A 27,545-nucleotide genomic window follows, 5' to 3' on the forward strand; every position below is an offset into this window, starting at 1 on the left:
GCGCGCGGCCGCTCTCTTTTCTCTCCCTCGCGTGGCTTCGTTCCCCTTCCTCCTCCTCCTCCTCTTCCCCGGTTCTGGTTCGTTTCGGCCTTCTGTGCCCAGCCATGCCCAACATCGTGCTCTTCAGCGGGAGTTCTCACCAGGACTTGTCCCAACGGGTGGCTGATCGCCTGGGGCTGGACCTGGGGAAGGTGGTGACGAAGAAGTTCAGCAACCAGGAGACCAGGTGAGCCTAAGGGCGACGGGTCGGCCCTCCTCTGCCTCCCTTGGATCTTATCCCCGCAGTTCTCATTGCCACCCCCCGAGGAGGATTTGCACTCCTTTGCACTCAGGATGGTGGAAGTTGGGGCGGCAGATAAAAGAAGGGTGGGTGTGAACCCCGTAAGTGAATTGTGCAGCCAAGGATTTCTGGAAATGCGCAGCCTCCCCCGAGTAAAAGTCTCGCCCAGTTCCTGCGTGGATGGGTCTTGATGGAGGACAAGACTACTATTAGTGTCATTATGAGACTTCTGATGTGGGGCGGGGGAGGAGACTGCTGAATAAACAATCGGGGAGAACTTTATGAAATAAACCTTGCATGTGTTCAGAAGAACAGTGCTCTGGATGGGTTTGCTGGCATTAAAAAAAAAAGTTCCTACTAGAAGCCGCTTTAATCCCTTTGCTTCCTGTATCCACCGGTGTGTTTAGTCTGGAAGTTGCTACCTGCGTTATACATCAACAGATTTGCTTAGCCACAAATTGTAGCCTCGGTACACTATCTGGAATATTATCTCATTTTCAGTACTTTTGGACAACAGTCCTTTTGTATTTGTTGGCATGATCTCTTTTTAAATACGATCATATTGATACATAAAATCTCTCTGGGTAATCATCCAAGTGAATTATGGGCAAATTAGTTCTGAGTTTAAAAATACTCCACTTATTGTGATAAACTCAAAATACATCTTGTATAAGATTTCGAAGATGTACGTTTAAGGCTGTGTTTTGGTCACAAGTTGTAACTAGCAGCTAACCAAAACTGCTGATACTAATGATCCCCTCTACTCACTTTGCTTTACATATACTTTATTACTAGCTTTAAACTGTTTTTCTCTTCATGGTGACAATCTTGTTTATGAAAACTGAACAATGTTTTTAAAAGCTCTGTTGATTTCATGATTACCTAACTTTCTTGCTGCTTCTTAGCAAATGTTCTGTTTTCCAGTGATCATGTGACTAGGAAAAAGGTTTAGGCAAGTCATCAAGCAAAATTACAAATAATGTGAAAGTTTTTCCTTCTGAACTAATTTCACTTGGAAATATTGCACTTATGTGATTAAGAGAACATGCATTGAACAGCATTGAAAAATAGTTTACATTTCACAAGATTTGTTATAGAGTGTTTCTAAGTACACTGTAGTTCTTTATTTTTAAATATACGTGCTTAACATTTTCTCCTTGAACTGCTCTAAATTAACTCAGGGAACAGGATTACTCTTATTTACTCCAGATCCCATTATGTCACCTCCTGTGATCTAGCTGTGAAATGCTCTGGATATTCATTAATAATTGCATAGACAAAGCTTATTACATATGTTCCTCCATAGTAAACATAAAGCAATCAATAACAGTGGTTGTTCTGAATAGCATGTTGTTGTGAAAGCAAGTAACAGAATAATATAAAGCTATTTAAGTAAATTAACATTGTTAAATATGCTTATTTTTCTAAGTTTAATCTATATATGTGTTTATTGTGTTATCAGTCACATTAACTCAAGAATTCAGTTCATTTTATTATTTATTGTTCTTTTTCTCCTTTTGATTAACAAAAGCGCTTACTCTGTATTATATTAAGTTGTCTCATAGTAATGGAGTAACAGAATTGAAAGAGACCATGAAAGTCAACTAGTCTAATTCAGTACAGGATCTGCCAGGAATGTTGGACAAACGACCATCAGACTTTGTTGAAGAACTCTAGGAAAGAATTCACCACTTCAAGGGCTCAGTCTGTTCCAAAGGCTGGCATTGTACAGTCAAAAAGCTCCTCTTTATATTTAGCATGAACGTAATTCCTTCCCGTTTTAATCTATGTTCTGCAACAAGATAAGCCTATTCCTTCTTCTATGTGTCATATCTTAGGATACTTAAATGTTATCATTATATTTTGAGACTTGAAAGAACAGGTTAGGGATAGATCATCATGAAGAAAATCTATATGGTCACTAGGAGTTGAAAATGACTGATGCCAATAGCCAGTTATATTTCCCTGTAATCTCTTTTATAAGCTAGGGATACCCATTACTATTGTTATAAAGGAATATGAGGACACAGAATATTTCATGGAAAATATTTTAAAAACAGAATTGGATTTGGCATCCATTCTTCAGTTAATTCTTGGAGAGCTGAAGTAGCATAAAACCCCAAGGTTTTGTCAATTCACTTTTAGTCCTTGCTTGCCAATTCCTTTTTATCTGTTCCAATATTTGCACTTCAATTTTTCTGCCTCCATGTGAGTATTTTATGTAAAATGCTTCTCTATTTTTGAATGCATGTTTATTCTTTTTAGTTTCATTGCAAATTCATTAATGTTATGCTGCATTAGTCTTATGCTTGATCTATTTGTGTATTTTTCATTTATGCTTAATTTGAATGCTAATCAACTTTGACAGATCTCAAAAAACTAAGCAGAATTCGATCTAGTTAGTATAGTACTTGAGTTGGAGAAAAACTGGGGCAGCAGAGTAAACCAGAAAGTTCCCCTCCCCTAAGAAATACCCAATACCATTGCGGAAGAAGATAATGACAAATCAACTCTTGTAATGTTATCAAGAAAATTCTCTTGATGCTGATTTGTCTTTTTATCTTCATTTTTTCCCCAATGTGTCTTGTAAATAAAATTGTTTTAAGAGAGTACAGTTGGATTCTGTAGTCAACTTCTTAAGAAAGTATGAAGTCATATTTTATCATTAGAGTAATTTTGCGAAATAACCAATAATCTTCACAGGAAATGGAAGTTGCTATCTGGAGCTGATTTCCTATATTCAACCTCACTTCACCATCCTTGAGTTAATCTCCGTTATTAAGTAATAGGAAATGAAGTGATACTGATACTTTTCTGATGTTTTTGTCTTTTTGTTACTGTCATTAGATTTTTATCCCACATTTATTTCTGTTCATAAGTAACGCAAGGTGGTGAAAGTACATAACACACTTTCCTCCTCCTCTCTTACTTCACAACAACCCTGGGAGGTGGACTGGGCTGAGAGAGGGTAACTGGCCCAAAGTTACCATATGTCACTGTGAGTGGGAAATTGATGTCAGTCTTTATAGAAAACATTTGTAACTTGATGTTTTGTTTTGCTGATGGGCAAATATTATTAGGCCATCTCAAGTTGTATTTCTAACCTAGACTTCTCTAAACTGGTTCCCTCTAAACATGTTAAAACTGTAGCTTCCATAATTCTCATATAACATGGCTGATGGTTGGCCAGATTGAGTGAAGTCAATTCTATGATCTGTAAAACCTCCATGTTTGGAAGGCATCCAGTCTAGGAAAGATCTTGCTGACTTGCATTTGTTCTGTTCTTAGCAGAACATTATTACATGAGTGGCTCTTTTGCACTGTGCATTATTAGAAGTGAACAATTAACCAATTGGCTTAGTATTAAAATACTACTAATCCTCTTCCTGAAATTCAGGCTATTTCCACACAACTCCAAGGAAAATATCTGTGTACATTGATAAGGCTTGCCCTGACGGTCAACAAACTTTTGTTCTTTTGGACCAGTTGAGGGAATGAATTCCAGAATCAACATTTGGTCAGCATGTTCAATCTCTTTTACCAGTCTCCTCCAAAATTACTGTTTCTTGCTACTTGTTAGGTGTGTCTCTTTTAACGGGTTTGAAAACTGGTAATATTACCTGACTAGAAATTGTCATATGGCTAAATTAAAGTGCAATGGCTAACTTCTAGTCAGGCAAGATTTCATTCCTGTGTGCTAAGGTGAAAGCCATCTAGATGATATGGAGATCAGCTTCCATCAGACCTAGCCATCATGGTTAATGTTCAGAAAGCATTCATGAATAAGTGAAGAACCTTCTTTGGTTCTCCATTTCTGCTGTGCACAAGCATTATAAATCCTCTTGAAGTTAACGAAATTTTTCAAAGTGGTTTTGTATAGAACTACAATATTAATCTTTTATGCTGCTCAGCCTTAACTAGCTTTATGTTTTGAGATTGTAAAATATTTTCATTTTTAATTGTATTTTACATTTGATAATATAGCTATATTCTCCCTTTCCAAAAGATTTATCTGCATGCAATCAGACACTAGATGGAGATCCTTTGCCATTTGAACTCATTCAGTCAGTGTAAAGCAGACAGAAATTTCTGCTTTCTTTCTTACTTCTTTCCCTAAAAAAAGGAAACCTTAACAACATAGTCAGCTCTTTTCACCCCCATATATGCCACAGGCAGGGAAAAATGAAACAGCCTCATAAATGGGTGGGAAAGGATTGTTAATATTATACATCCCTTGTGAGCTGTTCATATAACATAGTTCACTGGAGAAGGGTGAGATAGTATATCTCTACTACAGTGCTTAAATTGATTGGCTGGGAGAACTAATCTTGGGGGGGGGTGTTTGTTTTTTTGTTTGTTTAAATGTAACACACAACTCCATGATCCATTTACACATAGGCAATGTATTTTAATTTGTATCCTCGATTGTATTTATTCCTCTGGGAATTTCACTGAAAGATGGGATATAAACATCAACAATTAATAACTCATCCTTTTCTTTTGTGATATCTGAATTAAGAGTTCATGTGGCAGTATTGCCAAACAGGTAGCTTTATAAATGTTCTTAAAATACTAGCTTACAATGTTTCATTTACAATGCTTTCCAAAACAACTGTCTGTAATTTAACATTGCTCCTGAACATAATACAGATTCAGGTAATAATATAACTAAAATTAAAAAAAAAAGTATATTATAGGTTATCTGAACTCATTTCAAGATAATTGAAGGCCTAGATTTGAGTTAGACTATTCTGTCACACTTTCTTGCTCCTGAGAAAAGACATGGAAGCTTTAAAAAGTTGAAGATAAGCACTATATTTGAGACCTCCACATGCACCAAAGCATATATATTATAAGCCACCCAGAGTTGTCTCCAGTAGCAAGATGGGCAGCATATAAATATAATAACTAAATAATAAATAAATCACTTTTTAACTTTGAATTTGAAAGATGCACATTAGATATAAAATCTACCCACCCCAATTCAAAGAAGGGTTGATTCCATTCTGCCCTATTTTTCCATCCCTCTCTACCAATAGTTTAATCAGTATGTGTGTCATTTTGGGAACAGCTTGTAGATGTTATCCCATCAGAGCTAAGCAATTGTTTATCAACTGCTGTCTATTGAATGGTAGAGTTGTGAGGGCAGTCTGCATGTGTCACATCTTTGTACACTGTCCAGAGTCGCTGCTATGAGGCGGGTGGCCATGTAAAATACATAAATAAGTAAAAATACTGTTTCACACTTGTTGAAAATGCTGCTCTTTACTTGCTGATCTATTCTTGTAATGTAGACACAATGTTTGTCTAGAGAGAAGCATAACTGCAAAAACTGGTCTTGTTTTCTTAAATTAGCTCTTCTGGATGGGTGGGAAAGGAAATTTAGGCATAAACTAAAGTCAGTTTCATAGGTAAATTTTTTATTAGGTGTTCAGCTTTCTGCACAAAATGGTTGCACTAACCTGAATTCAGTGAAATGGAATGGGATATAAACTATACTCGTAATGGGTGCATTGTGTTGCTTTGACAGTAGAGTGATATACAGCTGGTCCTTATTTAACAGATGATAATTATAAATGGTTACACTGTGCACCCTGGCTACATATCTGCATGCCTTGCAGGTCAGCTCTACAATCGGCTGTGGTGTTCTGCGATTACATGACTGTAATTTGTGATGTATTTTTGTTGGTTTCTGGCATTTTTTGCTGATTTCCAGCATAAAATGGCCATTCAAATGAATTGGTTTGCTTAACAACCACAATGAAAAAGGCTGGAATATTACTTCTGGTCATATGAGTACCTCAACTTATGACCACAAAGACTTACAGGCATAATTCTGGGCTCAGTTATGGTTATAGGTTGAGGACTACCTATAGTTAAAATAGGGAACCAAATAGGCTTGTCCCACCAAAGGAAAGTTAGCAAGGTAATTATATTCTGAATTGTGAGGGCCAGCCATGGATTTCTCACAACATGGTTACCGTTGTGGGATTGACTATAAATGGTTTCCATTGTTGACATGGCCAGTCACAAAATGACCACTGGCCAGAAGGCAAACTGGTTAGATTGCCTCTACGCTCCCCAAGTGCCCAGAATGTTCTGTATTGTTCTTATCTTTTATTTCTTGACTGTAGGGAAGCAAAGAACATTCACCATTTCTGTTTTATAAAAGTATTTACAGACTGCTTTATAGTAAAAAATTGGGCAATTGAAATCTTTGACTTCAACACCACTGCTTAGTTAGTATTTTATCATTAATATTATTTTATGTTTGTTTTTAAAAAATATTAAAACTTTAATAAAAATGTGGAACATCTTTTAATATGTTATAGTTGTGTGATATGATGTATTGTTCATTGTATCAGATTTAGTCTGTTTTAATTTTACACTGTTTTTAAAATTGTATACTTTAAAATTGTATTGACCATGTCTACCATGGCAAAATAGAAAGGCAATATGATTAACTTATTGTTCCCAAAGAAGTAGTAATTTTCAATTACAGAATCAGACCATGTGTTTACACATAGTTTTCATTTCATTTCCTAATTACTGATTTGGCATGCATTAATAGAGAATTTGAACAGAAAGATCTGAATTACCAAATTTAATAAGTTGCATAAAACAAACATAGATGATGTGTTGAGAAAAAAAACCTTACTTAATGCCCTTTCATCTATATCGTCATTTCTGAAGATTGCTTAAATTGGATGGGGGGTGAAGAGGAGAGGAGGCTGATTAGTTAATTAGTAATTTTGTCCTTGATACATGCGGAATAAAGTGATTTATGTAACAGTCTGATGCAAAAGTTAGGCTCTTATAACTTCAGTTAGACAACGTGACCTGTGGAAACAGGAATGATCTTCCCCATTGATGTTTCGTTGTTGTTTTTTCTTTAGGAAGGTGGCCATGATTGTTGAAAATGACAATCACCTGGCTGTGGCTGAAGCAGCCACAACTTTGCTAGAGTTCAATTCCATGGGGTAATGTCCTGGATTTTGGACACATTCTGTAATTTACATTCTGTAAATTAGACCATTTAATGTAAGTTGATTCAAAAAATGCTGCCCTATGATGCACTATTTCACCCAACTGAAGGTTACAAACAATCAAATAGACACAAAGAGTTTCAGTAGTATATAGATAAAAAAGAAGGAATGTCTTTAAAACTTCCATATTCACTTAATTCTGGATGTCAAATGTATTGTATGTTGGGCCAATTTATTGCATTTTAGGGCTACTTTGTACATTATAAAATAGTATAGCAATTGGAAAGTTGAATTGGGGTAGGAAGCTCAAGTTAGTATACAATTACATTCCTCCATCTTGAAGTGATTTAGTCTGTAAAACAAGTATAGGTTCCTTTCTGAGTTGCATTTTTTCCCCCTAAGCAGACAGCCAAATACCAAGGAAAGTATTGTCCCATGTGCATTTCAGATGTAATGCTGAGTTTTCAGATGGCTAAATGCAAGTGTGTACTTGGCTGCAGGCATAAAAATGTATTTCCATTCTTACTGATGGGATGGATTGAAATGACTCCATTGCTCTTGTTTCTTTCCTAGGTTCAGTTCTGTTGTTTTTTGTGCAGTGAAGCTTCATACATGATTTGAACTGCTGCTTCCATTATTTGTTATGGATATTAATTATTTTTAAAAATGAATTCTACAACAAAAATAATGATACCTCAAAAATCTTTACTCCCTCATTTTTTTAAGAGGTGCAGAAGTTCAGGCTGAATGCTATTGATTGCCCAATCTACAGAACAGGATGACTTAAACTGCTCTCAGGGTGTTGGCTTGAGAGAAGACTCGTATTAGGGTGCAAATGAGATATCTAGCTTTCCTGCAGCTGTTTTTAAAAAGTGCATTTTAAAATTGTCTCCTTAAGGAACAGTAGAACAAACCTTTCATTATTTTTGGAATATTGTTACTGATTCCCACCCTTCCAGAAATTCCCCAGAGGTCTATGGTTCTCACCCTGATGTTATTCAGAAAGTTGTTGAAAAATCTGACTACTTTCCTAGACCTTGGGGTATAAGGTAGATGCTGAGACCTTTTGTGTTACTAACTTTTTCCCCCTGGATGACCTTTTATTGTTTCCTGGCTTGAAAGTTGTAAGCCAGATATGGTCTTATAGACTTGGGTAGCCTCTAAACTGCATAAAGAATAAATGAATCCCATGATGAAGCTAAGCATGTGAATATATGAATGAAAATAAATAAGTCCATAAATGAATGGGGGCCTTCATCTGAAAAGGAATGCAAACAGGCTCAGCACATAACCACTCCCTGCTTACTTTTATCTATTTCTGAAGAGGACTAATTTGGAAAGAAGTAAATTATGAATGCAAAATGTTAATGGTCTAAGATTAGAGTGCTCAGTTGTCATTGCTTCACAGCACATATTTTAATCTTTCAGTGTGGAGATTGGTGAAAGTGTTAGAGGAGAAGATGTGTACATCGTCCAAAGTGGTTGTGGAGAAATAAATGACAATTTGATGGAGCTTCTCATCATGATCAATGCTTGCAAGATTGCATCATCTTCCCGTGTGACAGCAGTAATTCCATGTTTTCCTTATGCCAGGCAAGATAAGAAAGATAAGGTAAGTGAGGGGTAGGGATTCTTCATTAGCCAATTTATTAAGATTCTGAAGCTAGTGCCCTGAAACAAAGAATTTATTTACAGGCAAACTATTTGTTTCGTAACTGATTAGTTTGGTACAATATTTTGTGAAGTGCACAGCTTCACATTCCTCAGCTCTTGCTCCCTCAAGAGTTTTGGAAGATAGGAAAGAGAGCCAACAATATTGTTATTGCACAAAATGAGAACTATGATGATATATTAAAAAGCCAAAGTTTTTTAGGATTACAAGTCTGCCTTTTTCTGTTATATTATTTAAAATGGAAAAAAAGAGCATTTTTATAAGACAATTATTTTACTTATATCAGATTGGCTAAGTATAAGTATAATTTTTCTTTTTCCATGGCAGGGAAGGAGATTAAAGTGGTATACAGAGCTACAGAAGAATTACTGTATTATTTTAAGGTTCTCGGAACCAGAAACAATAGCGAAAAAAAAAATTCTGTTCTAAAACCTACTGTTCTAAAATTCTAATCTAAAACAATTATTAACAGTTCTTAAACTTGGTTAGGACACTAAATTTATTGAGCATCTGAGCTACTGCAAAATGTTTATTGTACTTTTTATTGTAATTTTTTTTCCATTTGAAAGTAATTTTAAACTTTACTGAAGTATTGAGAGAAATTGGCAATGCATTTCATGTATTCTTCAGACCATGTGGCTACAAATGTTTAGTCTGTAATATACAGTGCTAAAGAATTCTTAAAGCCAGTTTGGATTATTGCTATATTATGAACTCATTTTTTTCAGCATCTTCTAATCTGGTAAGAAAGTTGTATAATGTTAACCACGTTTGTTTACCATTTAAATTATGTGACCAATGGTAGTCAAGTTGTATATCTTAAACTTGCCTTTAAAATTAGCTTAACATGTGCAACCTATGCATGCTTTTCTATTGCCGGGAAATATAGTTTCACTACAGGGAAATACAAAGGTTCTAGCCCAAATTAAGATTCAGAGCCATGAAAGTAGAATGCCCAATCATAATTTCTTTAGATGTAAATAAATTAGAACTTCACTTAAAGTCTGATGACAAGCAAAGTACAAGAGAAAAGGTAAGAAAGTTAGGAAACAATGCCCTGATTTTGGAACATGTTTCTTCCTTCACTCCACTTTAAATAAGAAAAGACTGTTCTCCAAAGCCACCACCATGAAAAGGAGGAAGAGAAATTCAAGTCTTTATTTTTAAAACGTATTTTACTAAAATATTTTTACAGATGTATGCTATATGTGTGTCCACGTGAATGGAACAAAATATTACATTCCTCTGTACAAAATAAATTATGTTGTGTCTAGTGTTGCTTTCAAAGAAGAAAAATACGCTATTTTATACAAATCTTTCCATGCTATGTTTAATTATTTCATTTAATTCTGTTAATTCTGCTGCTGCTGCTGCTGGCCATACCTTAATAATCTGCTTCTGATTATATATTTTCTTGGGTTTCAGTGTTTGGCTACCACAATTTTTGCAACTGTGAGCACAACAGTTGAAAACCTATGGTTAGATAATCAAGTGAGATACTCTTGAAAGTCAGTGAAATAGTCATTTTCATTTTTTACCCAAATGCTTTGTATAGTAAAGAAAATCTACCATTTATGTGAACAATAATCTCCAGTAGTTACCACATTAGAAGTTGTACTTAATAGTCACCATGGTGTATGCTGTCTCATGGCAGTTTTCTTCCCCTTCAGTTTTGCTTATATATTTCATAGTTATCTTTAGTTATTTTATTTATTAAATTTGTATATCTCCCAACAACCCTGAACAATTCACAAATAAACACATTCTAAAACAATACAATTAGAAACAAGCATAAAAAAAATAAAAGATAGCAAAGTTAATAATAACCCACAGAAATGGGAAAAAAAGAAATCCCATTCACTCTTAAGGGGCTTCATTCACCCTTGCTATAAAGGCCTGGGAGAAGAGTTTCAATGCCCTTATTCCATTCAAATGCTAATATTAAACAATTGTGACTTTTTCCTAAATGGATTTTTAAATTGTTTCTACTTCAAAGATGCCCTGTATTTGTTACAATATATATTTGTATTCTCTTTGAATACTATATATAAGTTCTGCATGTGGACACATGATCTTAAAAGTCTCACTTCTGACTTACATTGTTTCATAAATGAAAATATTGAAACTAGAAATTTCAAAAGTGATTTACTTGTTTAATTCTTCAAATCATATGCAACATCCATCTTCAAATGCATGAATAGATCTGTTTCTTAATGAACCCTATAATATTTTGTTTATAATACTACATCTTTGTAAATGAGAAAAGTCAGTTGGGATTTTGATAAATTTGACTGAAATGGTTTTTAAATTTATCCTGTTCTTGCATATGAGGATTTGCACATTTCATTAATTTGCTTTTATTGTGTTTTCCTATATAGGACCAAGGTAGATGGGTAAGTGGTACCTTGCAGCTATCTTAACTCTAAAATATACCATGGATTATTACAATCTCAGGATACCCATTTTTATCTCAACTGCTGGAGTCTCATTGCATAATATTTAATTACCATTGGAGCAAGCTTTATCCTTAGGCACTGTAAAAGCAAGAGTCTGGGACTTTTGCCATTACAAATAAGTTAGCAATTTTTTGTTAGTGTGACAAAGTTCATACTGAAATCAATACAAAGTTTTTCCAAAGTAAATATGTTAGCTGAAACAATATCTTAAATACTTGCCAAACCAAGAAAGTTTTAAATCTGCCTATTTGCTCAAACTTGTGTGTGTTGTACATGAGCTGTATAAGCAAAGTGTGCTTCTGTATTATTGCAGAAGTAGCAAAAGTTGATATCTTTCCACATTATGAGTATTACAAGAGAGAAAATTTATCAGTTGATGGCATAAACATGAGAAGTAAGATCATGTCATTTAACTTCATAGCATTCTAGAAAAGTGTAAGTCAAAAAGTGTGGTAGACAAATTCACCTGCCTGAGCCCAACTGTTGAATTCAGCAGCTTTTCTGAATCAGTGTCATCATAAAAAGTTGTATGTAACATATCAGATTTTTGATAATGGCTTCATTGCTTGTTCTTCAGATATTTGTTACTAGGAATACCTAGGAAAAATAAATGTTTCACATAGGGAAAAATACATGTTTGTGTATTATCAAAACTAGATCTGAATTCTTGAAATTTCAAAGTACCGTATGATGAAAGTGAAGGAAACTTCTTTCAGGGAGTTTGTTCCAAAATGTAAACAAGTGGATGAAGAATTTGAAGTTGCCTTTTTGGTTTAGAATGAGACTGTTTGAGATATCAACAGTCCTGTTATTTGTTTGAAGTAGGACCATCAGGACTGTAGATTAGAAGGTTGAAAGAAGTCAATGGCAAATCAGTGTTATTGCTGCAAAAATTTACATAGATGTGCCCACGTCATCACCAAAAGTGGTGTGGCTACTGTTATCTTTAATTTTTTGTAAAACAAAAAGAATCCCCTTTTTTGCTGCCTTTGGACATCTTTGAAATAATGCATTTTAGTGATGCTTGCTCTCTGAAGCAGATTGTAATTTTAAAAGATTTGGAATAGTTTTAGGGCTGTTTAGAGATAATAGTCCTGAGGATTCCTGTAAAAAGTTAATTCCCTGTCCCATATTTGTATTAACTCTACCTAACTGTCTTTAATTTTTCTCCCTTTCTTTGGACTTTGTGGTAGTAGTATTCTAGATAAACTAGAATAATTGGTTGAAACCCTATTCTCAAAGTTGTTCTTTCCAAAAAACACAATTTGCCTTAATAAACCTGGCTGATGTTTGTTTTTAATTGTATTTATTTGTTGGTTTGTTTAATTTTTATATTGCCCATCTCCTTTACAAGGTGACTCTGGGCTGCTTACAGGTTATATCTTTTCTGAGGTTCAACCTCAAATATTACTTTGAAATAATTACTGGTCTTTTAGTTGTCTACTATTGCTCCCCTAACCATAAGCTTTAAATTGAATTTTACATATAACTTTTGATGTAAATGACATAGCTGTTATCTCATCTCTTTTTTTAAAAAAAACATCTGTTTTGCATTTTGTTTGAATGATTATTTTTGCTTTTGCTTGCTGAAAAGAAATTTATGAAAGTTTTCTGCCTCATGGCTTTTTAGTATTTAAATCACTACTTGAAATCTTGCAGTTTTGTTATGTGCAATATTCCTTTTTGGTGAGCTGTCATTTTTCCTTTAATTGTGAGATATTTGCATGGATTGTTCACAAATCAAAGGAATTGAACAACTGTAATGCCTGGTTGAATTGTGTAGTACATATAATTCTGAATTAAGAAGAAGCACTTTGCCTAGGCCTTCTAATTAATGTAGCATATGTCCACCACTCCATAAACCAAACATTTTTAAGGGACTGCAGAGTAGCTATAGAGAATGACAATCCCAGGAAAATATATGGCTGCTTTAACAAGGTGTGCAGACAGATATCCTCAGAATGCTTCTTCATTCTTTGAAGCACTTTTTTCTTTGCCTTGAAGCACTGCACAGTTCCACTGTCACTTGCTGTGTCATTAAAACAAAAACAAAAAAATGCAGAACAAAGATGGGAGGGACAAAGATTGTTATAGCTTAGTAGGGCCAATACTATGAAAAAATAATATTCCAGAAAAACATGCCTGTTGAGTTTTAACTTGAATAAGAATATTACTGTTTGGAAAGAACAGTACAATTTTTGATGGAATTTCTACTTGTTTTGTATAAAAATAATTTGTAGCAATAAATGTAGACTTTTAAGAATTATTTTCAAAGTTCATAAAATCCAAATTTTGTTTCTTCAGAGCAGGGCTCCCATTTCTGCAAAACTTGTTGCCAACATGTTATCAGTTGCTGGAGCAGACCACATTATCACCATGGATTTGCATGCTTCCCAGATCCAGGTAATTATGAGTCAGAGACAAACAACACTTATACAGATGTACCTCCTGGTGACTTCTATACCTGGCTCCCACAGTCCTTTACACCACAATTCTGCAAATGCTGCCCTTTGATAAGGATAACCTCCCAAGAATTTAGGGAATGTGTAAAATAAATTGCCAGTGTGGGGACCATTCAGTGGACAAGCTGGATGATCCATAAACTGCAGGATAAAAGAAAAGGAATATTATGTTAAAAAACATAATATTTTAAAAACGAACCAAATCGCAAAATAGCCCTGCAGAATAAACAGTTACAAAACAGAACCACTTATACAGTCTTTTAGCTCAGTCTGAAATAGATTGTAAGTCAGTACTTAGTGTCAGTAAATTGGTATTTTCTTTTAGACCTTTGCATTCTATATCTCTGTGGAGGATTTGTCTGCTTGCTTCATTTCCTTAAATGATTGGGCACAACTAGTTAGAGGTTACATTTAGGTCATAAATATATTATAGCATTGATTTAGCCCACCTTTCCACATATGTCTAGAAGCTTTTTTGATAATAAACTATATTAGAATTTTGAAACAACAAAAACTAATAAAAACTAATATTTAGAATAAAAAAAGAGAAAAAACAAAAATGCAGAAATCAAAAGAAAAAGATTATAAAGAAGTTACAGATAGTCCCCAACTTACAATATTTAGTTTACTGACCATTCAAAGTTACAACGGCACTGAAAAATGTGACTTAAGTCCATTTTTCACAGTTATGACCTTTGCAGCATCCCATGATCATGTGATCAAAATTTAGATGCTTGGTAGCTGGTTCATAGTCATGACCATTGTTGCATCATCAGGGCCATCATCAGTGAGCTGTTGGACAGTATTAATTGGTCTGTTGTGTGGATGGTTGGGTGGTGGTTTAGGGGTGGGGAATTGTGGGTGGGAGTGTATTTGGGAATTGTTATGTGTGTTGGACCTGGTCTTAGGGTGTTAAGTGAATTTTGTTGTTATGGGTATACTGTATTCATGTACAATGACAATAAAATAATAATAATAATAATAATAATAATAATAATAATAATAATAATAATAATAATAATAATAATAATAATTACCCCGCTATTTAGAAATTCTAAATTTGCCGGACTTGAACATTTTGACTCTACAAAAAACCACCTTACTCGGAACAGCTTACATCCTCCAACGATACCTTAACAGTTCCTAGGTCCTTGGTTAGGACTCGAGCTGCTGAGCTATTAACCAGCCTCAAAGGCTGTGAATCTCACTAAAGATTAACCAATAAATTATTATTATTATTATTATTATTATTATTATTATTATTATTATTACCATTGTTGCATCTCAAGGCCATGTGATCACCTTTCACGGCCTTCTGACAAGCAAAGTTAATTGGGAAGCCAGTTTCACTACAGTGATTCATTTAACAACTGTGGCAAGAAAGGTCGTAAAATGAGGCAAAAGTCACTTAACGAATTTCTTAATAACAGAAATTTTGGGCTCTCTTGTGGTCATTAATCGTGGACTACTTGTACTTCCAATTTTCTTTTATAGCAGTTATAAATTTAAATTAACCTTCTTACCCTCTGGTTATACCACTGTTTACATTTTTGTATAATGTTATTTTTGTTCTAATCAAAACCACTTTATAACTTTATCACTTTATAAGAGTTTTTCAATATCAAATGTAGACAATATTGTATCTCTAAAGAAGTCACTTTGGCCATCTGAGCAAGTTCCATCATTGTTACCATTCTTTCCTTCATTGTGGGTCAAGTCAAATCTTCCCACCTTTATGCATATAATAGTCTCACTATAGTTGTCATATTTAAAAACAAAGTTTCATGTCCAGTGATTGAATTGTATATAAAGTCTTTAAAATCTTCTCTATTATTATCTGTAATTGAATCTAGAATTTTCTGGCTTCTTTTATATGTCTAGTATGTGTGATGAAGTTTCCCTTGGTGACATTCTCAGCATACATTTGAAGAACCTTTATACATTCTAGACTGCTTTTCTGGTGATATGTACCAATGATATATTCTTTTATAAACATTCTCTTTTAAGACTGTAAGATAGTGCACAAAGATGGAAAGGCACACTAATTCTCACCATGGAAGAGTGGATGGTAACGGTGATGGAGATAGTAAAGATAGAGAAATTGACTGTTTAAATTACAGAGAAGAATTTAACTAGTTTTGTTTTATTTGGAAACTGCTTCTGGACTTTTTGCTCAAAATGGAAAAAAATGAAATGATTAAATGATATAATGAAATGATCATCATAATCAAAACTTGATTTTAAATTTTAATTATTATAATTATTTTGTTATAGAAATAGGTTGAAACATGAAATGCACAGTAAAACAAGTCTGAGGTTCTGTTTTAGTGCACTGAAAAAAGGAAGTCATCACTTTTTTCTTTCTCTTTTTCTTTCTTTTAGTTCTTTTTACTTTTGCTTTTCCTATATTTTTATTTTAGAATAAAATGTAATTAAAAATGTATGCCAAAATAAGACTAGAATATAGAATAAAGTCTAAACAGTTTTTTGAAAGCCTAAATAAAAGCAAGTTTACAATTTGCCCTGCATGTTGCCTAGAAAACACTACAGAAAATCTATATATATCATCAGAAAACACTATATATCATCACCTCTGTCTTCTGCTGTGATCTTTTAATCAGACCAGATAAAGGCAGCTGTTCACAGAATTCAATATACAATTGTTTGTTTTCTTGTAATATCAGGGCTTCTTTGATATCCCTGTGGACAACCTGTATGCAGAACCAGCTGTGTTACAATGGATTAAAGAAAATATTGTGGACTGGAGAAACTGTGTCATTGTGTCTCCCGATGCAGGTGGAGCAAAAAGGTCACAGCAGCTATTATGTGCTTATAAACATTCGTTCTAAAAAAGAAAAAAATATGTTGGCATTCAATGTTTGATTAAGTTGTAGCAAACAAACCATATATGATAGGGTTCTGGGTATAAGAGCTGTGCTGGCACAGTGGTTAGAATGCAGTATTGCAGGCTAATTCTGCTGACTGTTAGCAGTTCAGTTCTCACCTGCTCAAGGTTGACTCAGCCTTCCATCCTTCCGAGGTCGGTAAAATGAGGACCCAGATCGTTGGGGGCAATTTTCTATAAACAGCTTAGAGATGTAATGCATTGTAAAGTGGTATATAAGTCTAAGTGCTATTGCTAGTATAGATTTTAGGGGAAAAAAGTGCTTGGGAGCAATTTAGGTGCTCATCTGACACTTCTGTGCTGCACCTAAAATGGCTATATCATATTTGTGTTTCTGCCTTTGATGATTGCAGCACAGTCAGAAAAAAATGTGTGTAGTTTAAAGTAGGGGTATCCTAAGTGTGAACCATGGCCCTCTGCTGGGCTGTGGCCTATTTGCAACTGGGCCGCATGAGTGGCCAGCTGGTGATTGTGCGTCCGCACAGACATAGCCCCATTGTGTGAGTGTCGCAGGGGCTTGTGGCCCCACTCAACACAAGCAATGAGTACTCACACTTGCCCCTCCCACAAAACCATCCTTTCTTTCCCCCCTTCCCTCCTGCGGGCCACCACCTGGAAAGGTTAGGGAAAGCTAGTTTAAAGAATTGCATATAGATGCCACATTGATACCCTTATGTATTTTAAAGAATCTTTTGGTCCTGGAAGCCAGAGGGTTGCATAGTACACTTGTTTGCTTCATGTGTCAAAAGCAATCTTCAGCACCAGACTTGAAACTTTGGAAAGTTTTAAGCTATAAAGATTATTTGATGTCTTCATTTTCACTTTGTTACTGAAGTCAGTAATAATAATGTAATACTCTTTTTCTAATACATAATGCCAAAGGTATTTTCAATGGTGGATTTAACTCTGGAACTTGATACCTTTGAGGAATTTGGCACTTCCTCTGTTCATTTTTGTGCCAAAGGGTTCAAAGCTTCTTTCTTACAAAAACATTCCTATTTCTGTCTAGATAGAACATTCCAAGTTCAAAATTGAATCATTATGATCCTGCCAGCAGTGTTCCAGGTGAAACCAATAGATTTTGGGCTTGAAACACTTCTGGTAAGATCAGAACAGTTATTTCAAAATGGAAATCTTTTGTAATACAAGTAGTGTCAAGGTTCCTGTCCTTGGAATTATATGCTTCCTAATGTTGGATTTTTAAATCAAGATTGTTCACTTTATATTAAATTTGCTATAGTGGGTAAAACGAGAGGGTCAGACTGAAGTAGCAAACTTGTATAATATTAGTCATGGACCTAAATCAGATTTGTAGATGGCAACAATGATTCTTTTTTAAGAGTCCAACAATCACTCACCTAAATGAGCAGTTTTTCGAATCAGGTTTATGCATGACAACTTAGGATGGAGATACATATGTGTACACAGGTAGTCCTTGTTTTACAACAGTTCATTTAGTGACTAAAGTTACAACAGCACTGAAAAAAAATGACTTATGACCATTGCAGATCTCATGGTCATGTGATCAAAATTCAGATGCTTGGCAACTGTCACATATTTCTGACAGCTGCAGTGTCCCAGGATCATGTTTGATTCCTTTACAAACTTCTGACAGTTAAAGTCAGTGGAGAATCCAGATACGCTTAACTGTTACTAACTTAACATCTGCAGGATTCATGTAACAACTGACAGAAAAGGTCATAAAATAGAGCAAAATTCACTTAACTCTCGCTTAGTAACAGAAATTTTGAGCTCAATTGCCTTAAGTTGAAGACTACCTATATGTATTTATGCCAAGTTTGTAGATCTTGCTATGACTACTTAAATGAACAGTCATGATTCAAGAACACAGATCACTAAAAAATATGAGTCTGTTGTCTGTGTAATCATGTGCAAACATACAGATTGCCTGTAGTTCTCTGTATCTCAGAAAATGTCGTCGATACTTTGAAAACTTACTGTACATAGTCTGTTCATCCTAGATTTTATCCATAAGTAGATATACACCACCCATAGATAGACAGACAGACAGAGAGACAGACCGAACATATGGTACATACATACACACATTCTTAGTATCTCTTAGTTCATTTTGTTTGGACCACTAGAGGTCACTCTTAATTTTGTGTATATGAATAATCACATACACCCAAACACAGAATAGATTTGTTTAAGAAGCACTGTAAGTTGAAGATCTTAACTTTAAAATATCTAGTGATCTGTTTACAGACTTTTAGCAATCATAAATTGATTGATTTGTTGTCAGGATGTAAGTTTTTAAAGTTAGGTAGTTTATTTTGATGTATCAGTGGGGCTGAACAAATAACTGAGATATAAGTACACGTATTAGGAATTTAATACAGTATATAAAGGATATAAAGAAGTCTAGGATTCCTTTCAAACATTGGTTACATGCAATATTTAAAATTATTTGCTCTCTCATTTTTCCTCTCTTAACACACTATAGGGTCACTTCAATTGCAGACAGGCTTAATGTGGAATTTGCCCTGATTCACAAAGAAAGAAAGAAAGCCAATGAAGTGGACCGAATGGTCTTGGTTGGGGACGTGACTGATCGTGTAGCAATTCTTGTGGATGATATGGCAGACACATGTGGCACAATATGTCATGCAGCTGACAAGTAAGTAAATCCTGAGGAATATAGTCTGATTTTTGGATTAAGATATTAGGCAAAAGGAAGCAAAGGTACTAAAGGAGTTTCTTGTAAAGGAACAATGAGTTTTAATTTAAGAAATGTGGATTGTGTATGCACAGAATTTTAGATTTCCATTTTTATTTTATTTTTCTTCTGTTCATCAAAAGTTAAGGAAATTCATAGAACAAAATAATTATCTCATCTTTTAAAATTGAAGTTTCCCAGATGAAAATAAACTTTGACTTAATCAAGTGATATAATATAGTTTACTTTATTGTCATTGCACATGGTACAACGAAATTAAATGCCGTCTTCAGTGTACATAAAGTACTATAAAAATAAAAATAAAAAAACATACATCCTTTACATTTTATATAATTGAAATTGAAAGCCCAATATTGCACTTTACCGTAGAATTCAATATGGTTATTGCCCTGGGATAGAAGCTGTTTTTCAGCCTATTTGTCCTTGTTTTTATTGACCTGTACCATCTGTCAGATGGTAATAGTTCAAAAAAAGGGTGCCCAGGATGAGATGGATCTCTAAGAATGTTTTGAACTTTCTTAAGGCAGCGGGAGCTATAAAGCTCTTCCAAGGAGGGGAGAGGGAAACCAATGATCCTCTGAGCAATGACGTTGACCCTCTGGAGTGCTGTCCTATTTGTCACTGTGCAATTGGCAAATCATACACAGATGCAGTGAGTTAAAATACTCTCTATGGTGCAGCAGTAGAAGGTCACCAGCAGTTTTTCATTCAGTTGTTGTTTCCTGAGAAGTCTCAGGTAGTATAATCTCTGCTGGACCCTTTTGACCAGAGCTGCAATGTGAGTGCCCCAGGTCAGGTCCTCTTTTATGATAAAACCCAGAAACTTAAAACTGGCCACTTGCTCCACTCAGTCTCCATTGATAAGCAAGGGCTGGATGTCTGATCTATTCCTTCTATAGTCCACTATAAGCACCTTGGTCTTATTTGTGTTAAGGACCAAGTTATTGTCTCTACAACACGAAAGCAACCGTTCCACCTCATCTAGATAGGCAGACTCATCCCCCCTGGAGATCAGTCCCACCACTGTTGTATCATCTGCAAATTTAGTAATAGTATTACTAGCATGAGTGGAAATGCAGTCATGCACATAAAGAGTATAGAGTAAGGGACTCAACACTCAACCCTGTGGTGTACCAGTATTAAAAATAAGGGATGAAGAGATATGATTACCTAATCTGACCCTCTGAGAGCGGCCAGACAGGAAATCCATAATCCAAAGGCAGATTGAATAAGAAAGCCCAAGATCCATAAGTGCAGACATTAGTCTATGTGGAATTGTGTTAAATGCAGAACTAAAATCTACAAAAAGCATCCTCACATAGCCCCCCCCCCCCCCCGTTCCAAATGAGTCAGCAGTGTGAAGAGTGATGGCTATAGCATCCTCTGTAGATCTGTTTCTTCTGTATGCAAACTGGTGTTAATCAAATGTATGCGGAAGACCAGAAATGATGTGCCTGTAGACCAATTTCTCAAAGCACTTCATGATGATAGGAGTGAGTGCCACTGGTCTATAATCGTGGAGGTTATTGATAGGGAATTCCTTTGGCAGTGGAACAATGGTGGAAGCCTTCAAACAAGATGGAATAGTGGACTGGGATGAAGACCGATAATAGTCTTTATATAATAGCCTTTCACTGCATAGTCATCACACCTTTGCAGTGCACATATACAGATAGTCCTCAAGTTACAACCACAATTGAGCCCAAAATTTATGTCGCTAAATGAGACATTTGTTAAGTGAGTTTTGCCCCATTTTATGACCTTTCTTGCCACAGTTGTTAAATGAATCATTGCAGTTAATTTAGTTAACATGGTTGTTAAATGAATCTGGTTTCCCCATTGATTTTGCTTGTTAGTCAGAAGGTTGCAAAAGGCAATCACATGGCCCAGGACACCACAACTTTCATAACTACAACAACTTTTCATAAATATGAAACTTTCATAAATATGAACCAATTGCCAAGCATCTGAATTTTGATTATGTGACCAGAGGGATGCTGCAACAGTAATAAGTATGAAAAACGTTCATAAGTCACTTTTTTCAGTGCCGTTGTAACTTTGAATGGTCACTTAATAAACTTCTGTAAAGTCGAGGGCTACCTATAGTCAGGTATGGAAATTATTTTCGGAAAGTATGTTGAGAATATCTAGTGACTCTGAAGATGCTCCAATATAGATAACACAGTTCAAGAAGGCTCCATATACTAGAATAGAATGTAAAAGAAGAGTATTTTAGCAATTTGGTTTATTAAGGGATAATTTTCATTTTGTTTTATATTACTGTGATAATTTTAATGTTCGCTTAAACATGTATGGCATGCCACAGAAGCATAATGTATCATAATAATGGCATAATATAGTATAACAACAGGAAGCATTCCCAAGCATCTAAAGGAATGTTCCATCTGGTTCTTTTATCTGCCAGGAAAAAATGCAGGCGTGTCTTTTACTATCTTTTTTTTTTTTTGTAAATATTAAGGATATTTAGATTTACCTGAATCTAATTTATCATTGGCTGATGTTTGTAGAAATACTTTCCCCTATCTTATGTGTTTGACAGGCTGGTTTCTGCAGGCGCAACTAAAGTTTATGCAATTCTCACTCATGGGATCTTTTCTGGCCCTGCTATTTCTCGGATCAATAATGCTGCATTTGAAGCTGTTGTTGTAACTAATACAATCCCACAGGAGGAGAAAATGAAACACTGTCCTAAGATCCAGGTACTTTTCATATTCTTGAATATGAATATGGGCAGGAGAGCATGGATGGATGGATGGATGGATGGACAGACAGACAGATGAGACACAAAGAGAGAGGGAGGGAGGGAAAGAGAGAAAGAAAGAGAGCGTTGTGGTCTGCCGGCAGCCTGTGGAGCTAGCAGCAGAATCGGAAGTGAGGTTGGGGAGGAACATGGGCCAGTCCTGGAGTCTGGGGAAGGCTCAGACGAGGGCTCTGCATCGGAGGCAGAGATGGGGCCAGGGCCATCTGGGAGTTATGTGCGGACTCTGGAGCCTCCAGAGTTGGACATCAGCGAGGCAGAGGAACAAGGGGAGCCTGTTCCCAGTGTGCACATGCACAGAGCTGTCAGAAGGCAAGAACAGTTAGATGACTTGGGAGTAGGACGTGGAGATGATTGGCCCCTCCCATAAGACATAAAGGAGAAGCAAAGGCACATGAGCCCTTCGCAGGAAGCAACTGTTGTTCGTGCTGGCCAGTTTCAAGACTGCAGCTCTGTATTGACTCTGTGTTCTGTGTGGCTTTGCAAAGTTAATTGCCAATTAGGTCTTGGCAGCGTGTCAAGGGAGATAAAGGTGGATGTTTATCACCATTATCCCGAAGAACTGTGGCAGATTTCTGTCGGACTCTTTACAATTATTTTGGACTCCTCTGTGAATGAACAGATTGGGAATGAACAGGCTCTGAATGAGCAGAATTCACAGCCATGGAAATAAAAAGAGGGTTTTTGGGACTCGTTGTGTGTTTTTATTGTATCAGGAAGCCTAGGTTAGAACAGAGAGGGAGAACAGAGAGAGAGAGAAACAGAGGCAGAGAGAGAGGAAGGGAAAGAGAGAGCAACAGGCAGAGACAGATATATAAAGAGAGAGGGAGAGAAAGAGAGAGAAATAGACAGAGGAGAGAAGGAGGGAAAGAGAGGGAAAGAAAGGAAGGAAAAAAATGGAGGGAAAGAGAGGGCGGGAAAGAGAAATGATATTATAAAAGTTTTTCTTTTTTATTATTGCTAAAAGTAATATTTCACAAGCAGAAAAAAAATGAAGGGGCATAAAAGTGCATTTATCACATTTTTCTTAGAACAATTAGCTGAACTCTTGCCTTGTTTATCATTATTTTAGGTAGTAAAACCTCAGTATCCAGGTTAAATTGCCGTGTTGGCACTTTGAGATAAATAAGTGGGTTTTGGGTTGCCGTTTGGGCACCTGGTCTTTAAAAGGTTCGCCATCACTAACCTAGAACAATAGGAATTACCAGATTGAAGCGCACTTTCATTAACATGGTGGCAGAGACACTTACTAATTTATTTTAAAAATATTTTGAAGTGTATCCAATAAAAGATTGCCAAGCAAAGCAAACTAAATGACTGCACATGTAAGGCACTGGAAATATTTTTCAGAAATGAATTTGTTTTCCTGTTTATATTTCTAAACAGCTCACATCACTGGGATTTAGCCACCCTCTGTTAATAGTGAAAAACTTACGGTATTATAATCATGGGGGAATAGAATTCGAAATATGCAGATCAATCTTCCGCTGTCCTGTTTCTCTTTGGAAACAAGATTATAGGGAGGTTAATAGATGTACTACCAACCTCCATAAATGACAGTTTACCTAAAAAAAAAAATTAAGGACAAAGGTTAGCTCAGGAAATAAGAAAATTTAAGAAAAAATATTTTTTGAATTATTCTACTGCCCTGTGGCTGGATGACTGCTTTTATGCATTTTTTCATCTTCGTTAAAGACAGTTTTCACACTAAAAAGTTTGCATTGAAGGGTGTTTTCTGCCTACAGTACATATTTTACAAGTGCTAGTACAGGCACATGCAAGTTAAATGTTTATTTCTTAATTTATTTGTAAACTTGTTTCTGGCTTTGCCATTTTTTTTTTTTTTAATTTGATTTATATGCCGCCCTTCTCCGGAGACTCAGGGCGGCTTACAGTGCGTTAAGCAATAGGCAATAGCCTTCATACTTTTGTATATTTATTTGGGTCTCAGAGGACACATTAAGTTACAACCAGTACCTTGAATTGTACCAGGCAGCTCATTAGTAATCATTGCATTGGAGCAGTGATGTATAAAGATGTAAATGCCCATAATTATTCATGTGGTTGAATTTTGGATCAGTTGTAGCTTCTGAATGATCTTCAAGGGTACCCCTATGTAGCGAAAATTGCAGTAATCCAGATGAGAGGTGACCAAACGTGCCTATCCAGGAGGCACTGATCCTGATCCAGGAAGGGACACAATCGACACACACGATTTTATATGAATGCCCACTTAGAAAAGCTTTCATCTCCTTGTTGCACAGGAGTCCTGGGAGCTTCAAATTACAAGCAAATTCTACCCAGAGAAGTGCCATCATTTCAAGAACTAAAGATGATAAATCACTACAACTAATAGGTCCTTCAAGCCACTCAGTCTTGCTAAGACTACCTTCCCATCCAGCCCCTCACAGTCTCCAGAGCATTGCATGTTTAATCAAGGATTAAGGTGTAAAGCTGGTATATTAAACTGATATAATCTGTATGCAGATTACCTTGCCCAGCAGCCTTATGTAAATATTGAATAAAAATGGAGAGAATGCAAAGCCGTGCAGGAGCATACAAAGCAAGGGTTATTATGCTGTATCTGTTCCCAGCTAGCAATTTTAACTGGAAACTGATTCGGAAGAACGAGAACCACTGAAAAACAGTATGTTCTACTCCCAACCCTTGAAATGGTAGAAAAGAATACTGTAATTAAGAGCCGTGGTGGCGAAGTAGTTAGACTGCAGTACTGCAGGCTAATTCTGCTGACTGCCGACTGCTGTTCAGCAGTTTGATTCTTACCAGCTCAAGGTTGACTCAACCTTCCATCCTTCTGAGGTCGGTAAAATGAGAACTCAGATTGTTGGGGGCAATATGCTAACTCTGTAAACCACTTAGAGAGGGCTGTAAAAGCACTATAAAGCGGTATAAGTGCTATTGATATTACTAATTGATTATATGGGATTCTTGAGTGATCAGGCAGGACTAGGACATGTGTACCACTGCGAGGATGCTGATCAGTGCTGAATGATTTATGCACATATATAAAACTTGCTCAACATTTTGCACAAAAATAGGTTACCTTTTCCACACTTAGGATTCTTTGGCTTTGTTTCTTTGTCACATGTGGCTATTTTTTTTTTTTTTTTTTTATGTAGCATTCAGGTAGGAATCAACTCTTATGTGTGGATAATAATAACCTGTTGCCTTTTCTTCTAGGTTATTGATATTTCTATGATTCTGGCTGAGGCAATCAGAAGAACACACAATGGTGAATCTGTATCCTACCTGTTCAGCCATGTCCCCTTATAATTTCAATCTGCATTTAGGAGCCCTACAATGAAGAACACAGTTCAATATTCAGATAATATCTTGGAAAGCTTTAGATTGACTATTCATTTCCTACTTCTAACATGGACAATAAGTAAAATGGGCAACACTGTTTTTATTGGTTGCAAATCTACAACTTTTGTGCTTTAAAAGAGGACACTATAATAGTTGCCATGATTTATATTGATGAGTAAATATCATGTTAAAAATACCATATTTTCCAAAAGCCATAGTTGCATTTACAACATCTGCTTATAGACTTCAGACATTTCAATAAATTGTTAAGGTTGATCTCTTTTGCAGACAGGTAATCTAGGCTACAGATTTTTTATGGGAACATGGTAACCATTTTACCTCTCTTGAAATTAGACTTGGAGTAATTATTAACTCCATGTCCTCTTGTCCAAACAATTTTTTGTTTCAAATCTTTGTTCAAAATAATAGGATCTCAACATACAGCATTGTTTGTCTTGAGTCTTAAGTTACTGAATTGTGTTTAATATGTTTGTAAGGCAATTAAATGAAGTAAGTCAAATTAGATCACGTGCTTGGTTAAGTGACTTCTTTTACAACTGAAAAATATGCAGTTCTTTCAGACTATAAACATATGTATAATTAATGCTTGTTAATTACCACCATCTAGTGATTTGTTCACACAAAGCTGGATTGCTATCAAAATTCATTCCCAACTGCACCACAGCCTTATATGCTTTATAAAAGTGGATCACATTAACTAGCTTCTGCTGTGTTTGGGCAAATTGGCAGCCAGCTTATTAAGGAAAGCAAGAGTGAATTCTGAGATGGCTCCAGCTTTGGATGCAACCTGGATTGGTGGCAGTACATATTCCTGCTCTGCCTTGACAAGCCAGCAACAAAGTTGTATAGTTGCTACTATAAACATTGTGTATCAATCCAAATGAAATGCCAAATAAGAAATGAGACTCCGTCTTAAAAATAAATTCCAGGAGTTTTGCCAAACACCCAAACGCTTCTTTCCTATTAAAAAAAAAACATGTTAAGTTTTATTGTTTTATTCCTTATTTCCAATTAAAAGAATTTATTTTGTAAAAATTGTTTTAAGATACTTGTTATAAATTAAATTTTGATTCTTAAAAGTAAGCGTATATTTTGTTGACCGTTCCTAAGCCAAACAAAACCATTAATTTATTCATAGGAGTGTCACATGAATTCATATCTCATTGTAAGAGGCATCATGAATATGAGAATTTCTGACTTAATGGCATATGAGGGCACCCTTATTCAGTGATGAGGATAAGAATTAATGCTGCTTAAGCCACAGTCAGCACTGTTACCCCAAAGCATTTACTAACGCAAGCCTACGTATTATTTCTCAACAGCTTGTATTTTGGCCATTTGCATCCTCAAGGTCTAGTCTATGCTACATCTATGCTATGCTATATTACATAAAAGGGGCAAATCAAACTTTCATGATTCATTTTAATGATGTTTTGCAACATTGGGAAATTTGGTTACTTAAAACTATCCATATGTGCTGTCTTCTCTTTTAGTAATGAGTTGGATATGCCAGAAAAGCCTGTATTTTTATAATAAACATTTTAACAATTAACTATTTTTAGAGTGCTCAGTATTTTCCACAACAATTGCCTCAGTTGGTATTCTTATCTGTGTATCAAGTGAAGTTGCATCTCTAGATAATAATATTAAAACAATACCATCTAAAACTTGACAAAGCAGAGAAGAGTTGCAAAGTTTCTTAAATTGAAATCAAAACTAGTGTACAATCAAAGTATTGCATTGTTCAAACTATTATGCATTGTTTTTGTTACCCTAATCTAATATTTGATACAGTATTCCTTCATTGTATCTTTATATTTGTCTTTTACTGTGATTCAAAAAAAGCTGAGCCAAAGTTTGTTAATGTGTTAAGTTATAAATCGGTTCTCCATTTCAAGTCCTATCAGAAAAGCCTGTTCATTGTTTCAGAATTTCTCAATAAATCTTAAAACAGCA

The 27,545-nt window shown here is 35.4% G+C and overlaps 1 protein-coding gene across 1 annotated transcript; it reads left to right on the plus strand.

The window, feature by feature from the left end:
- On the plus strand, positions 1 to 27,545 carry PRPS2 (phosphoribosyl pyrophosphate synthetase 2). Its single transcript, XM_070943521.1, has 7 exons — positions 1 to 226; positions 8,695 to 8,878; positions 13,699 to 13,797; positions 16,541 to 16,665; positions 19,229 to 19,402; positions 22,023 to 22,182; positions 25,443 to 27,545. The coding sequence occupies exons 1-7, from the start codon at positions 105 to 107 to the stop codon at positions 25,533 to 25,535; spliced, it is 957 nt and encodes a 318-aa protein (XP_070799622.1). The 5' UTR covers positions 1 to 104; the 3' UTR covers positions 25,536 to 27,545.

Source organism: Pituophis catenifer, unplaced genomic scaffold (genome assembly GCF_029215685.1).
Source record: "Pituophis catenifer annectens isolate HBS135680 unplaced genomic scaffold, rPitCat1.0.hap2 SCAF_4, whole genome shotgun sequence".
NCBI lineage: Eukaryota > Metazoa > Chordata > Lepidosauria > Squamata > Colubridae > Pituophis > Pituophis catenifer.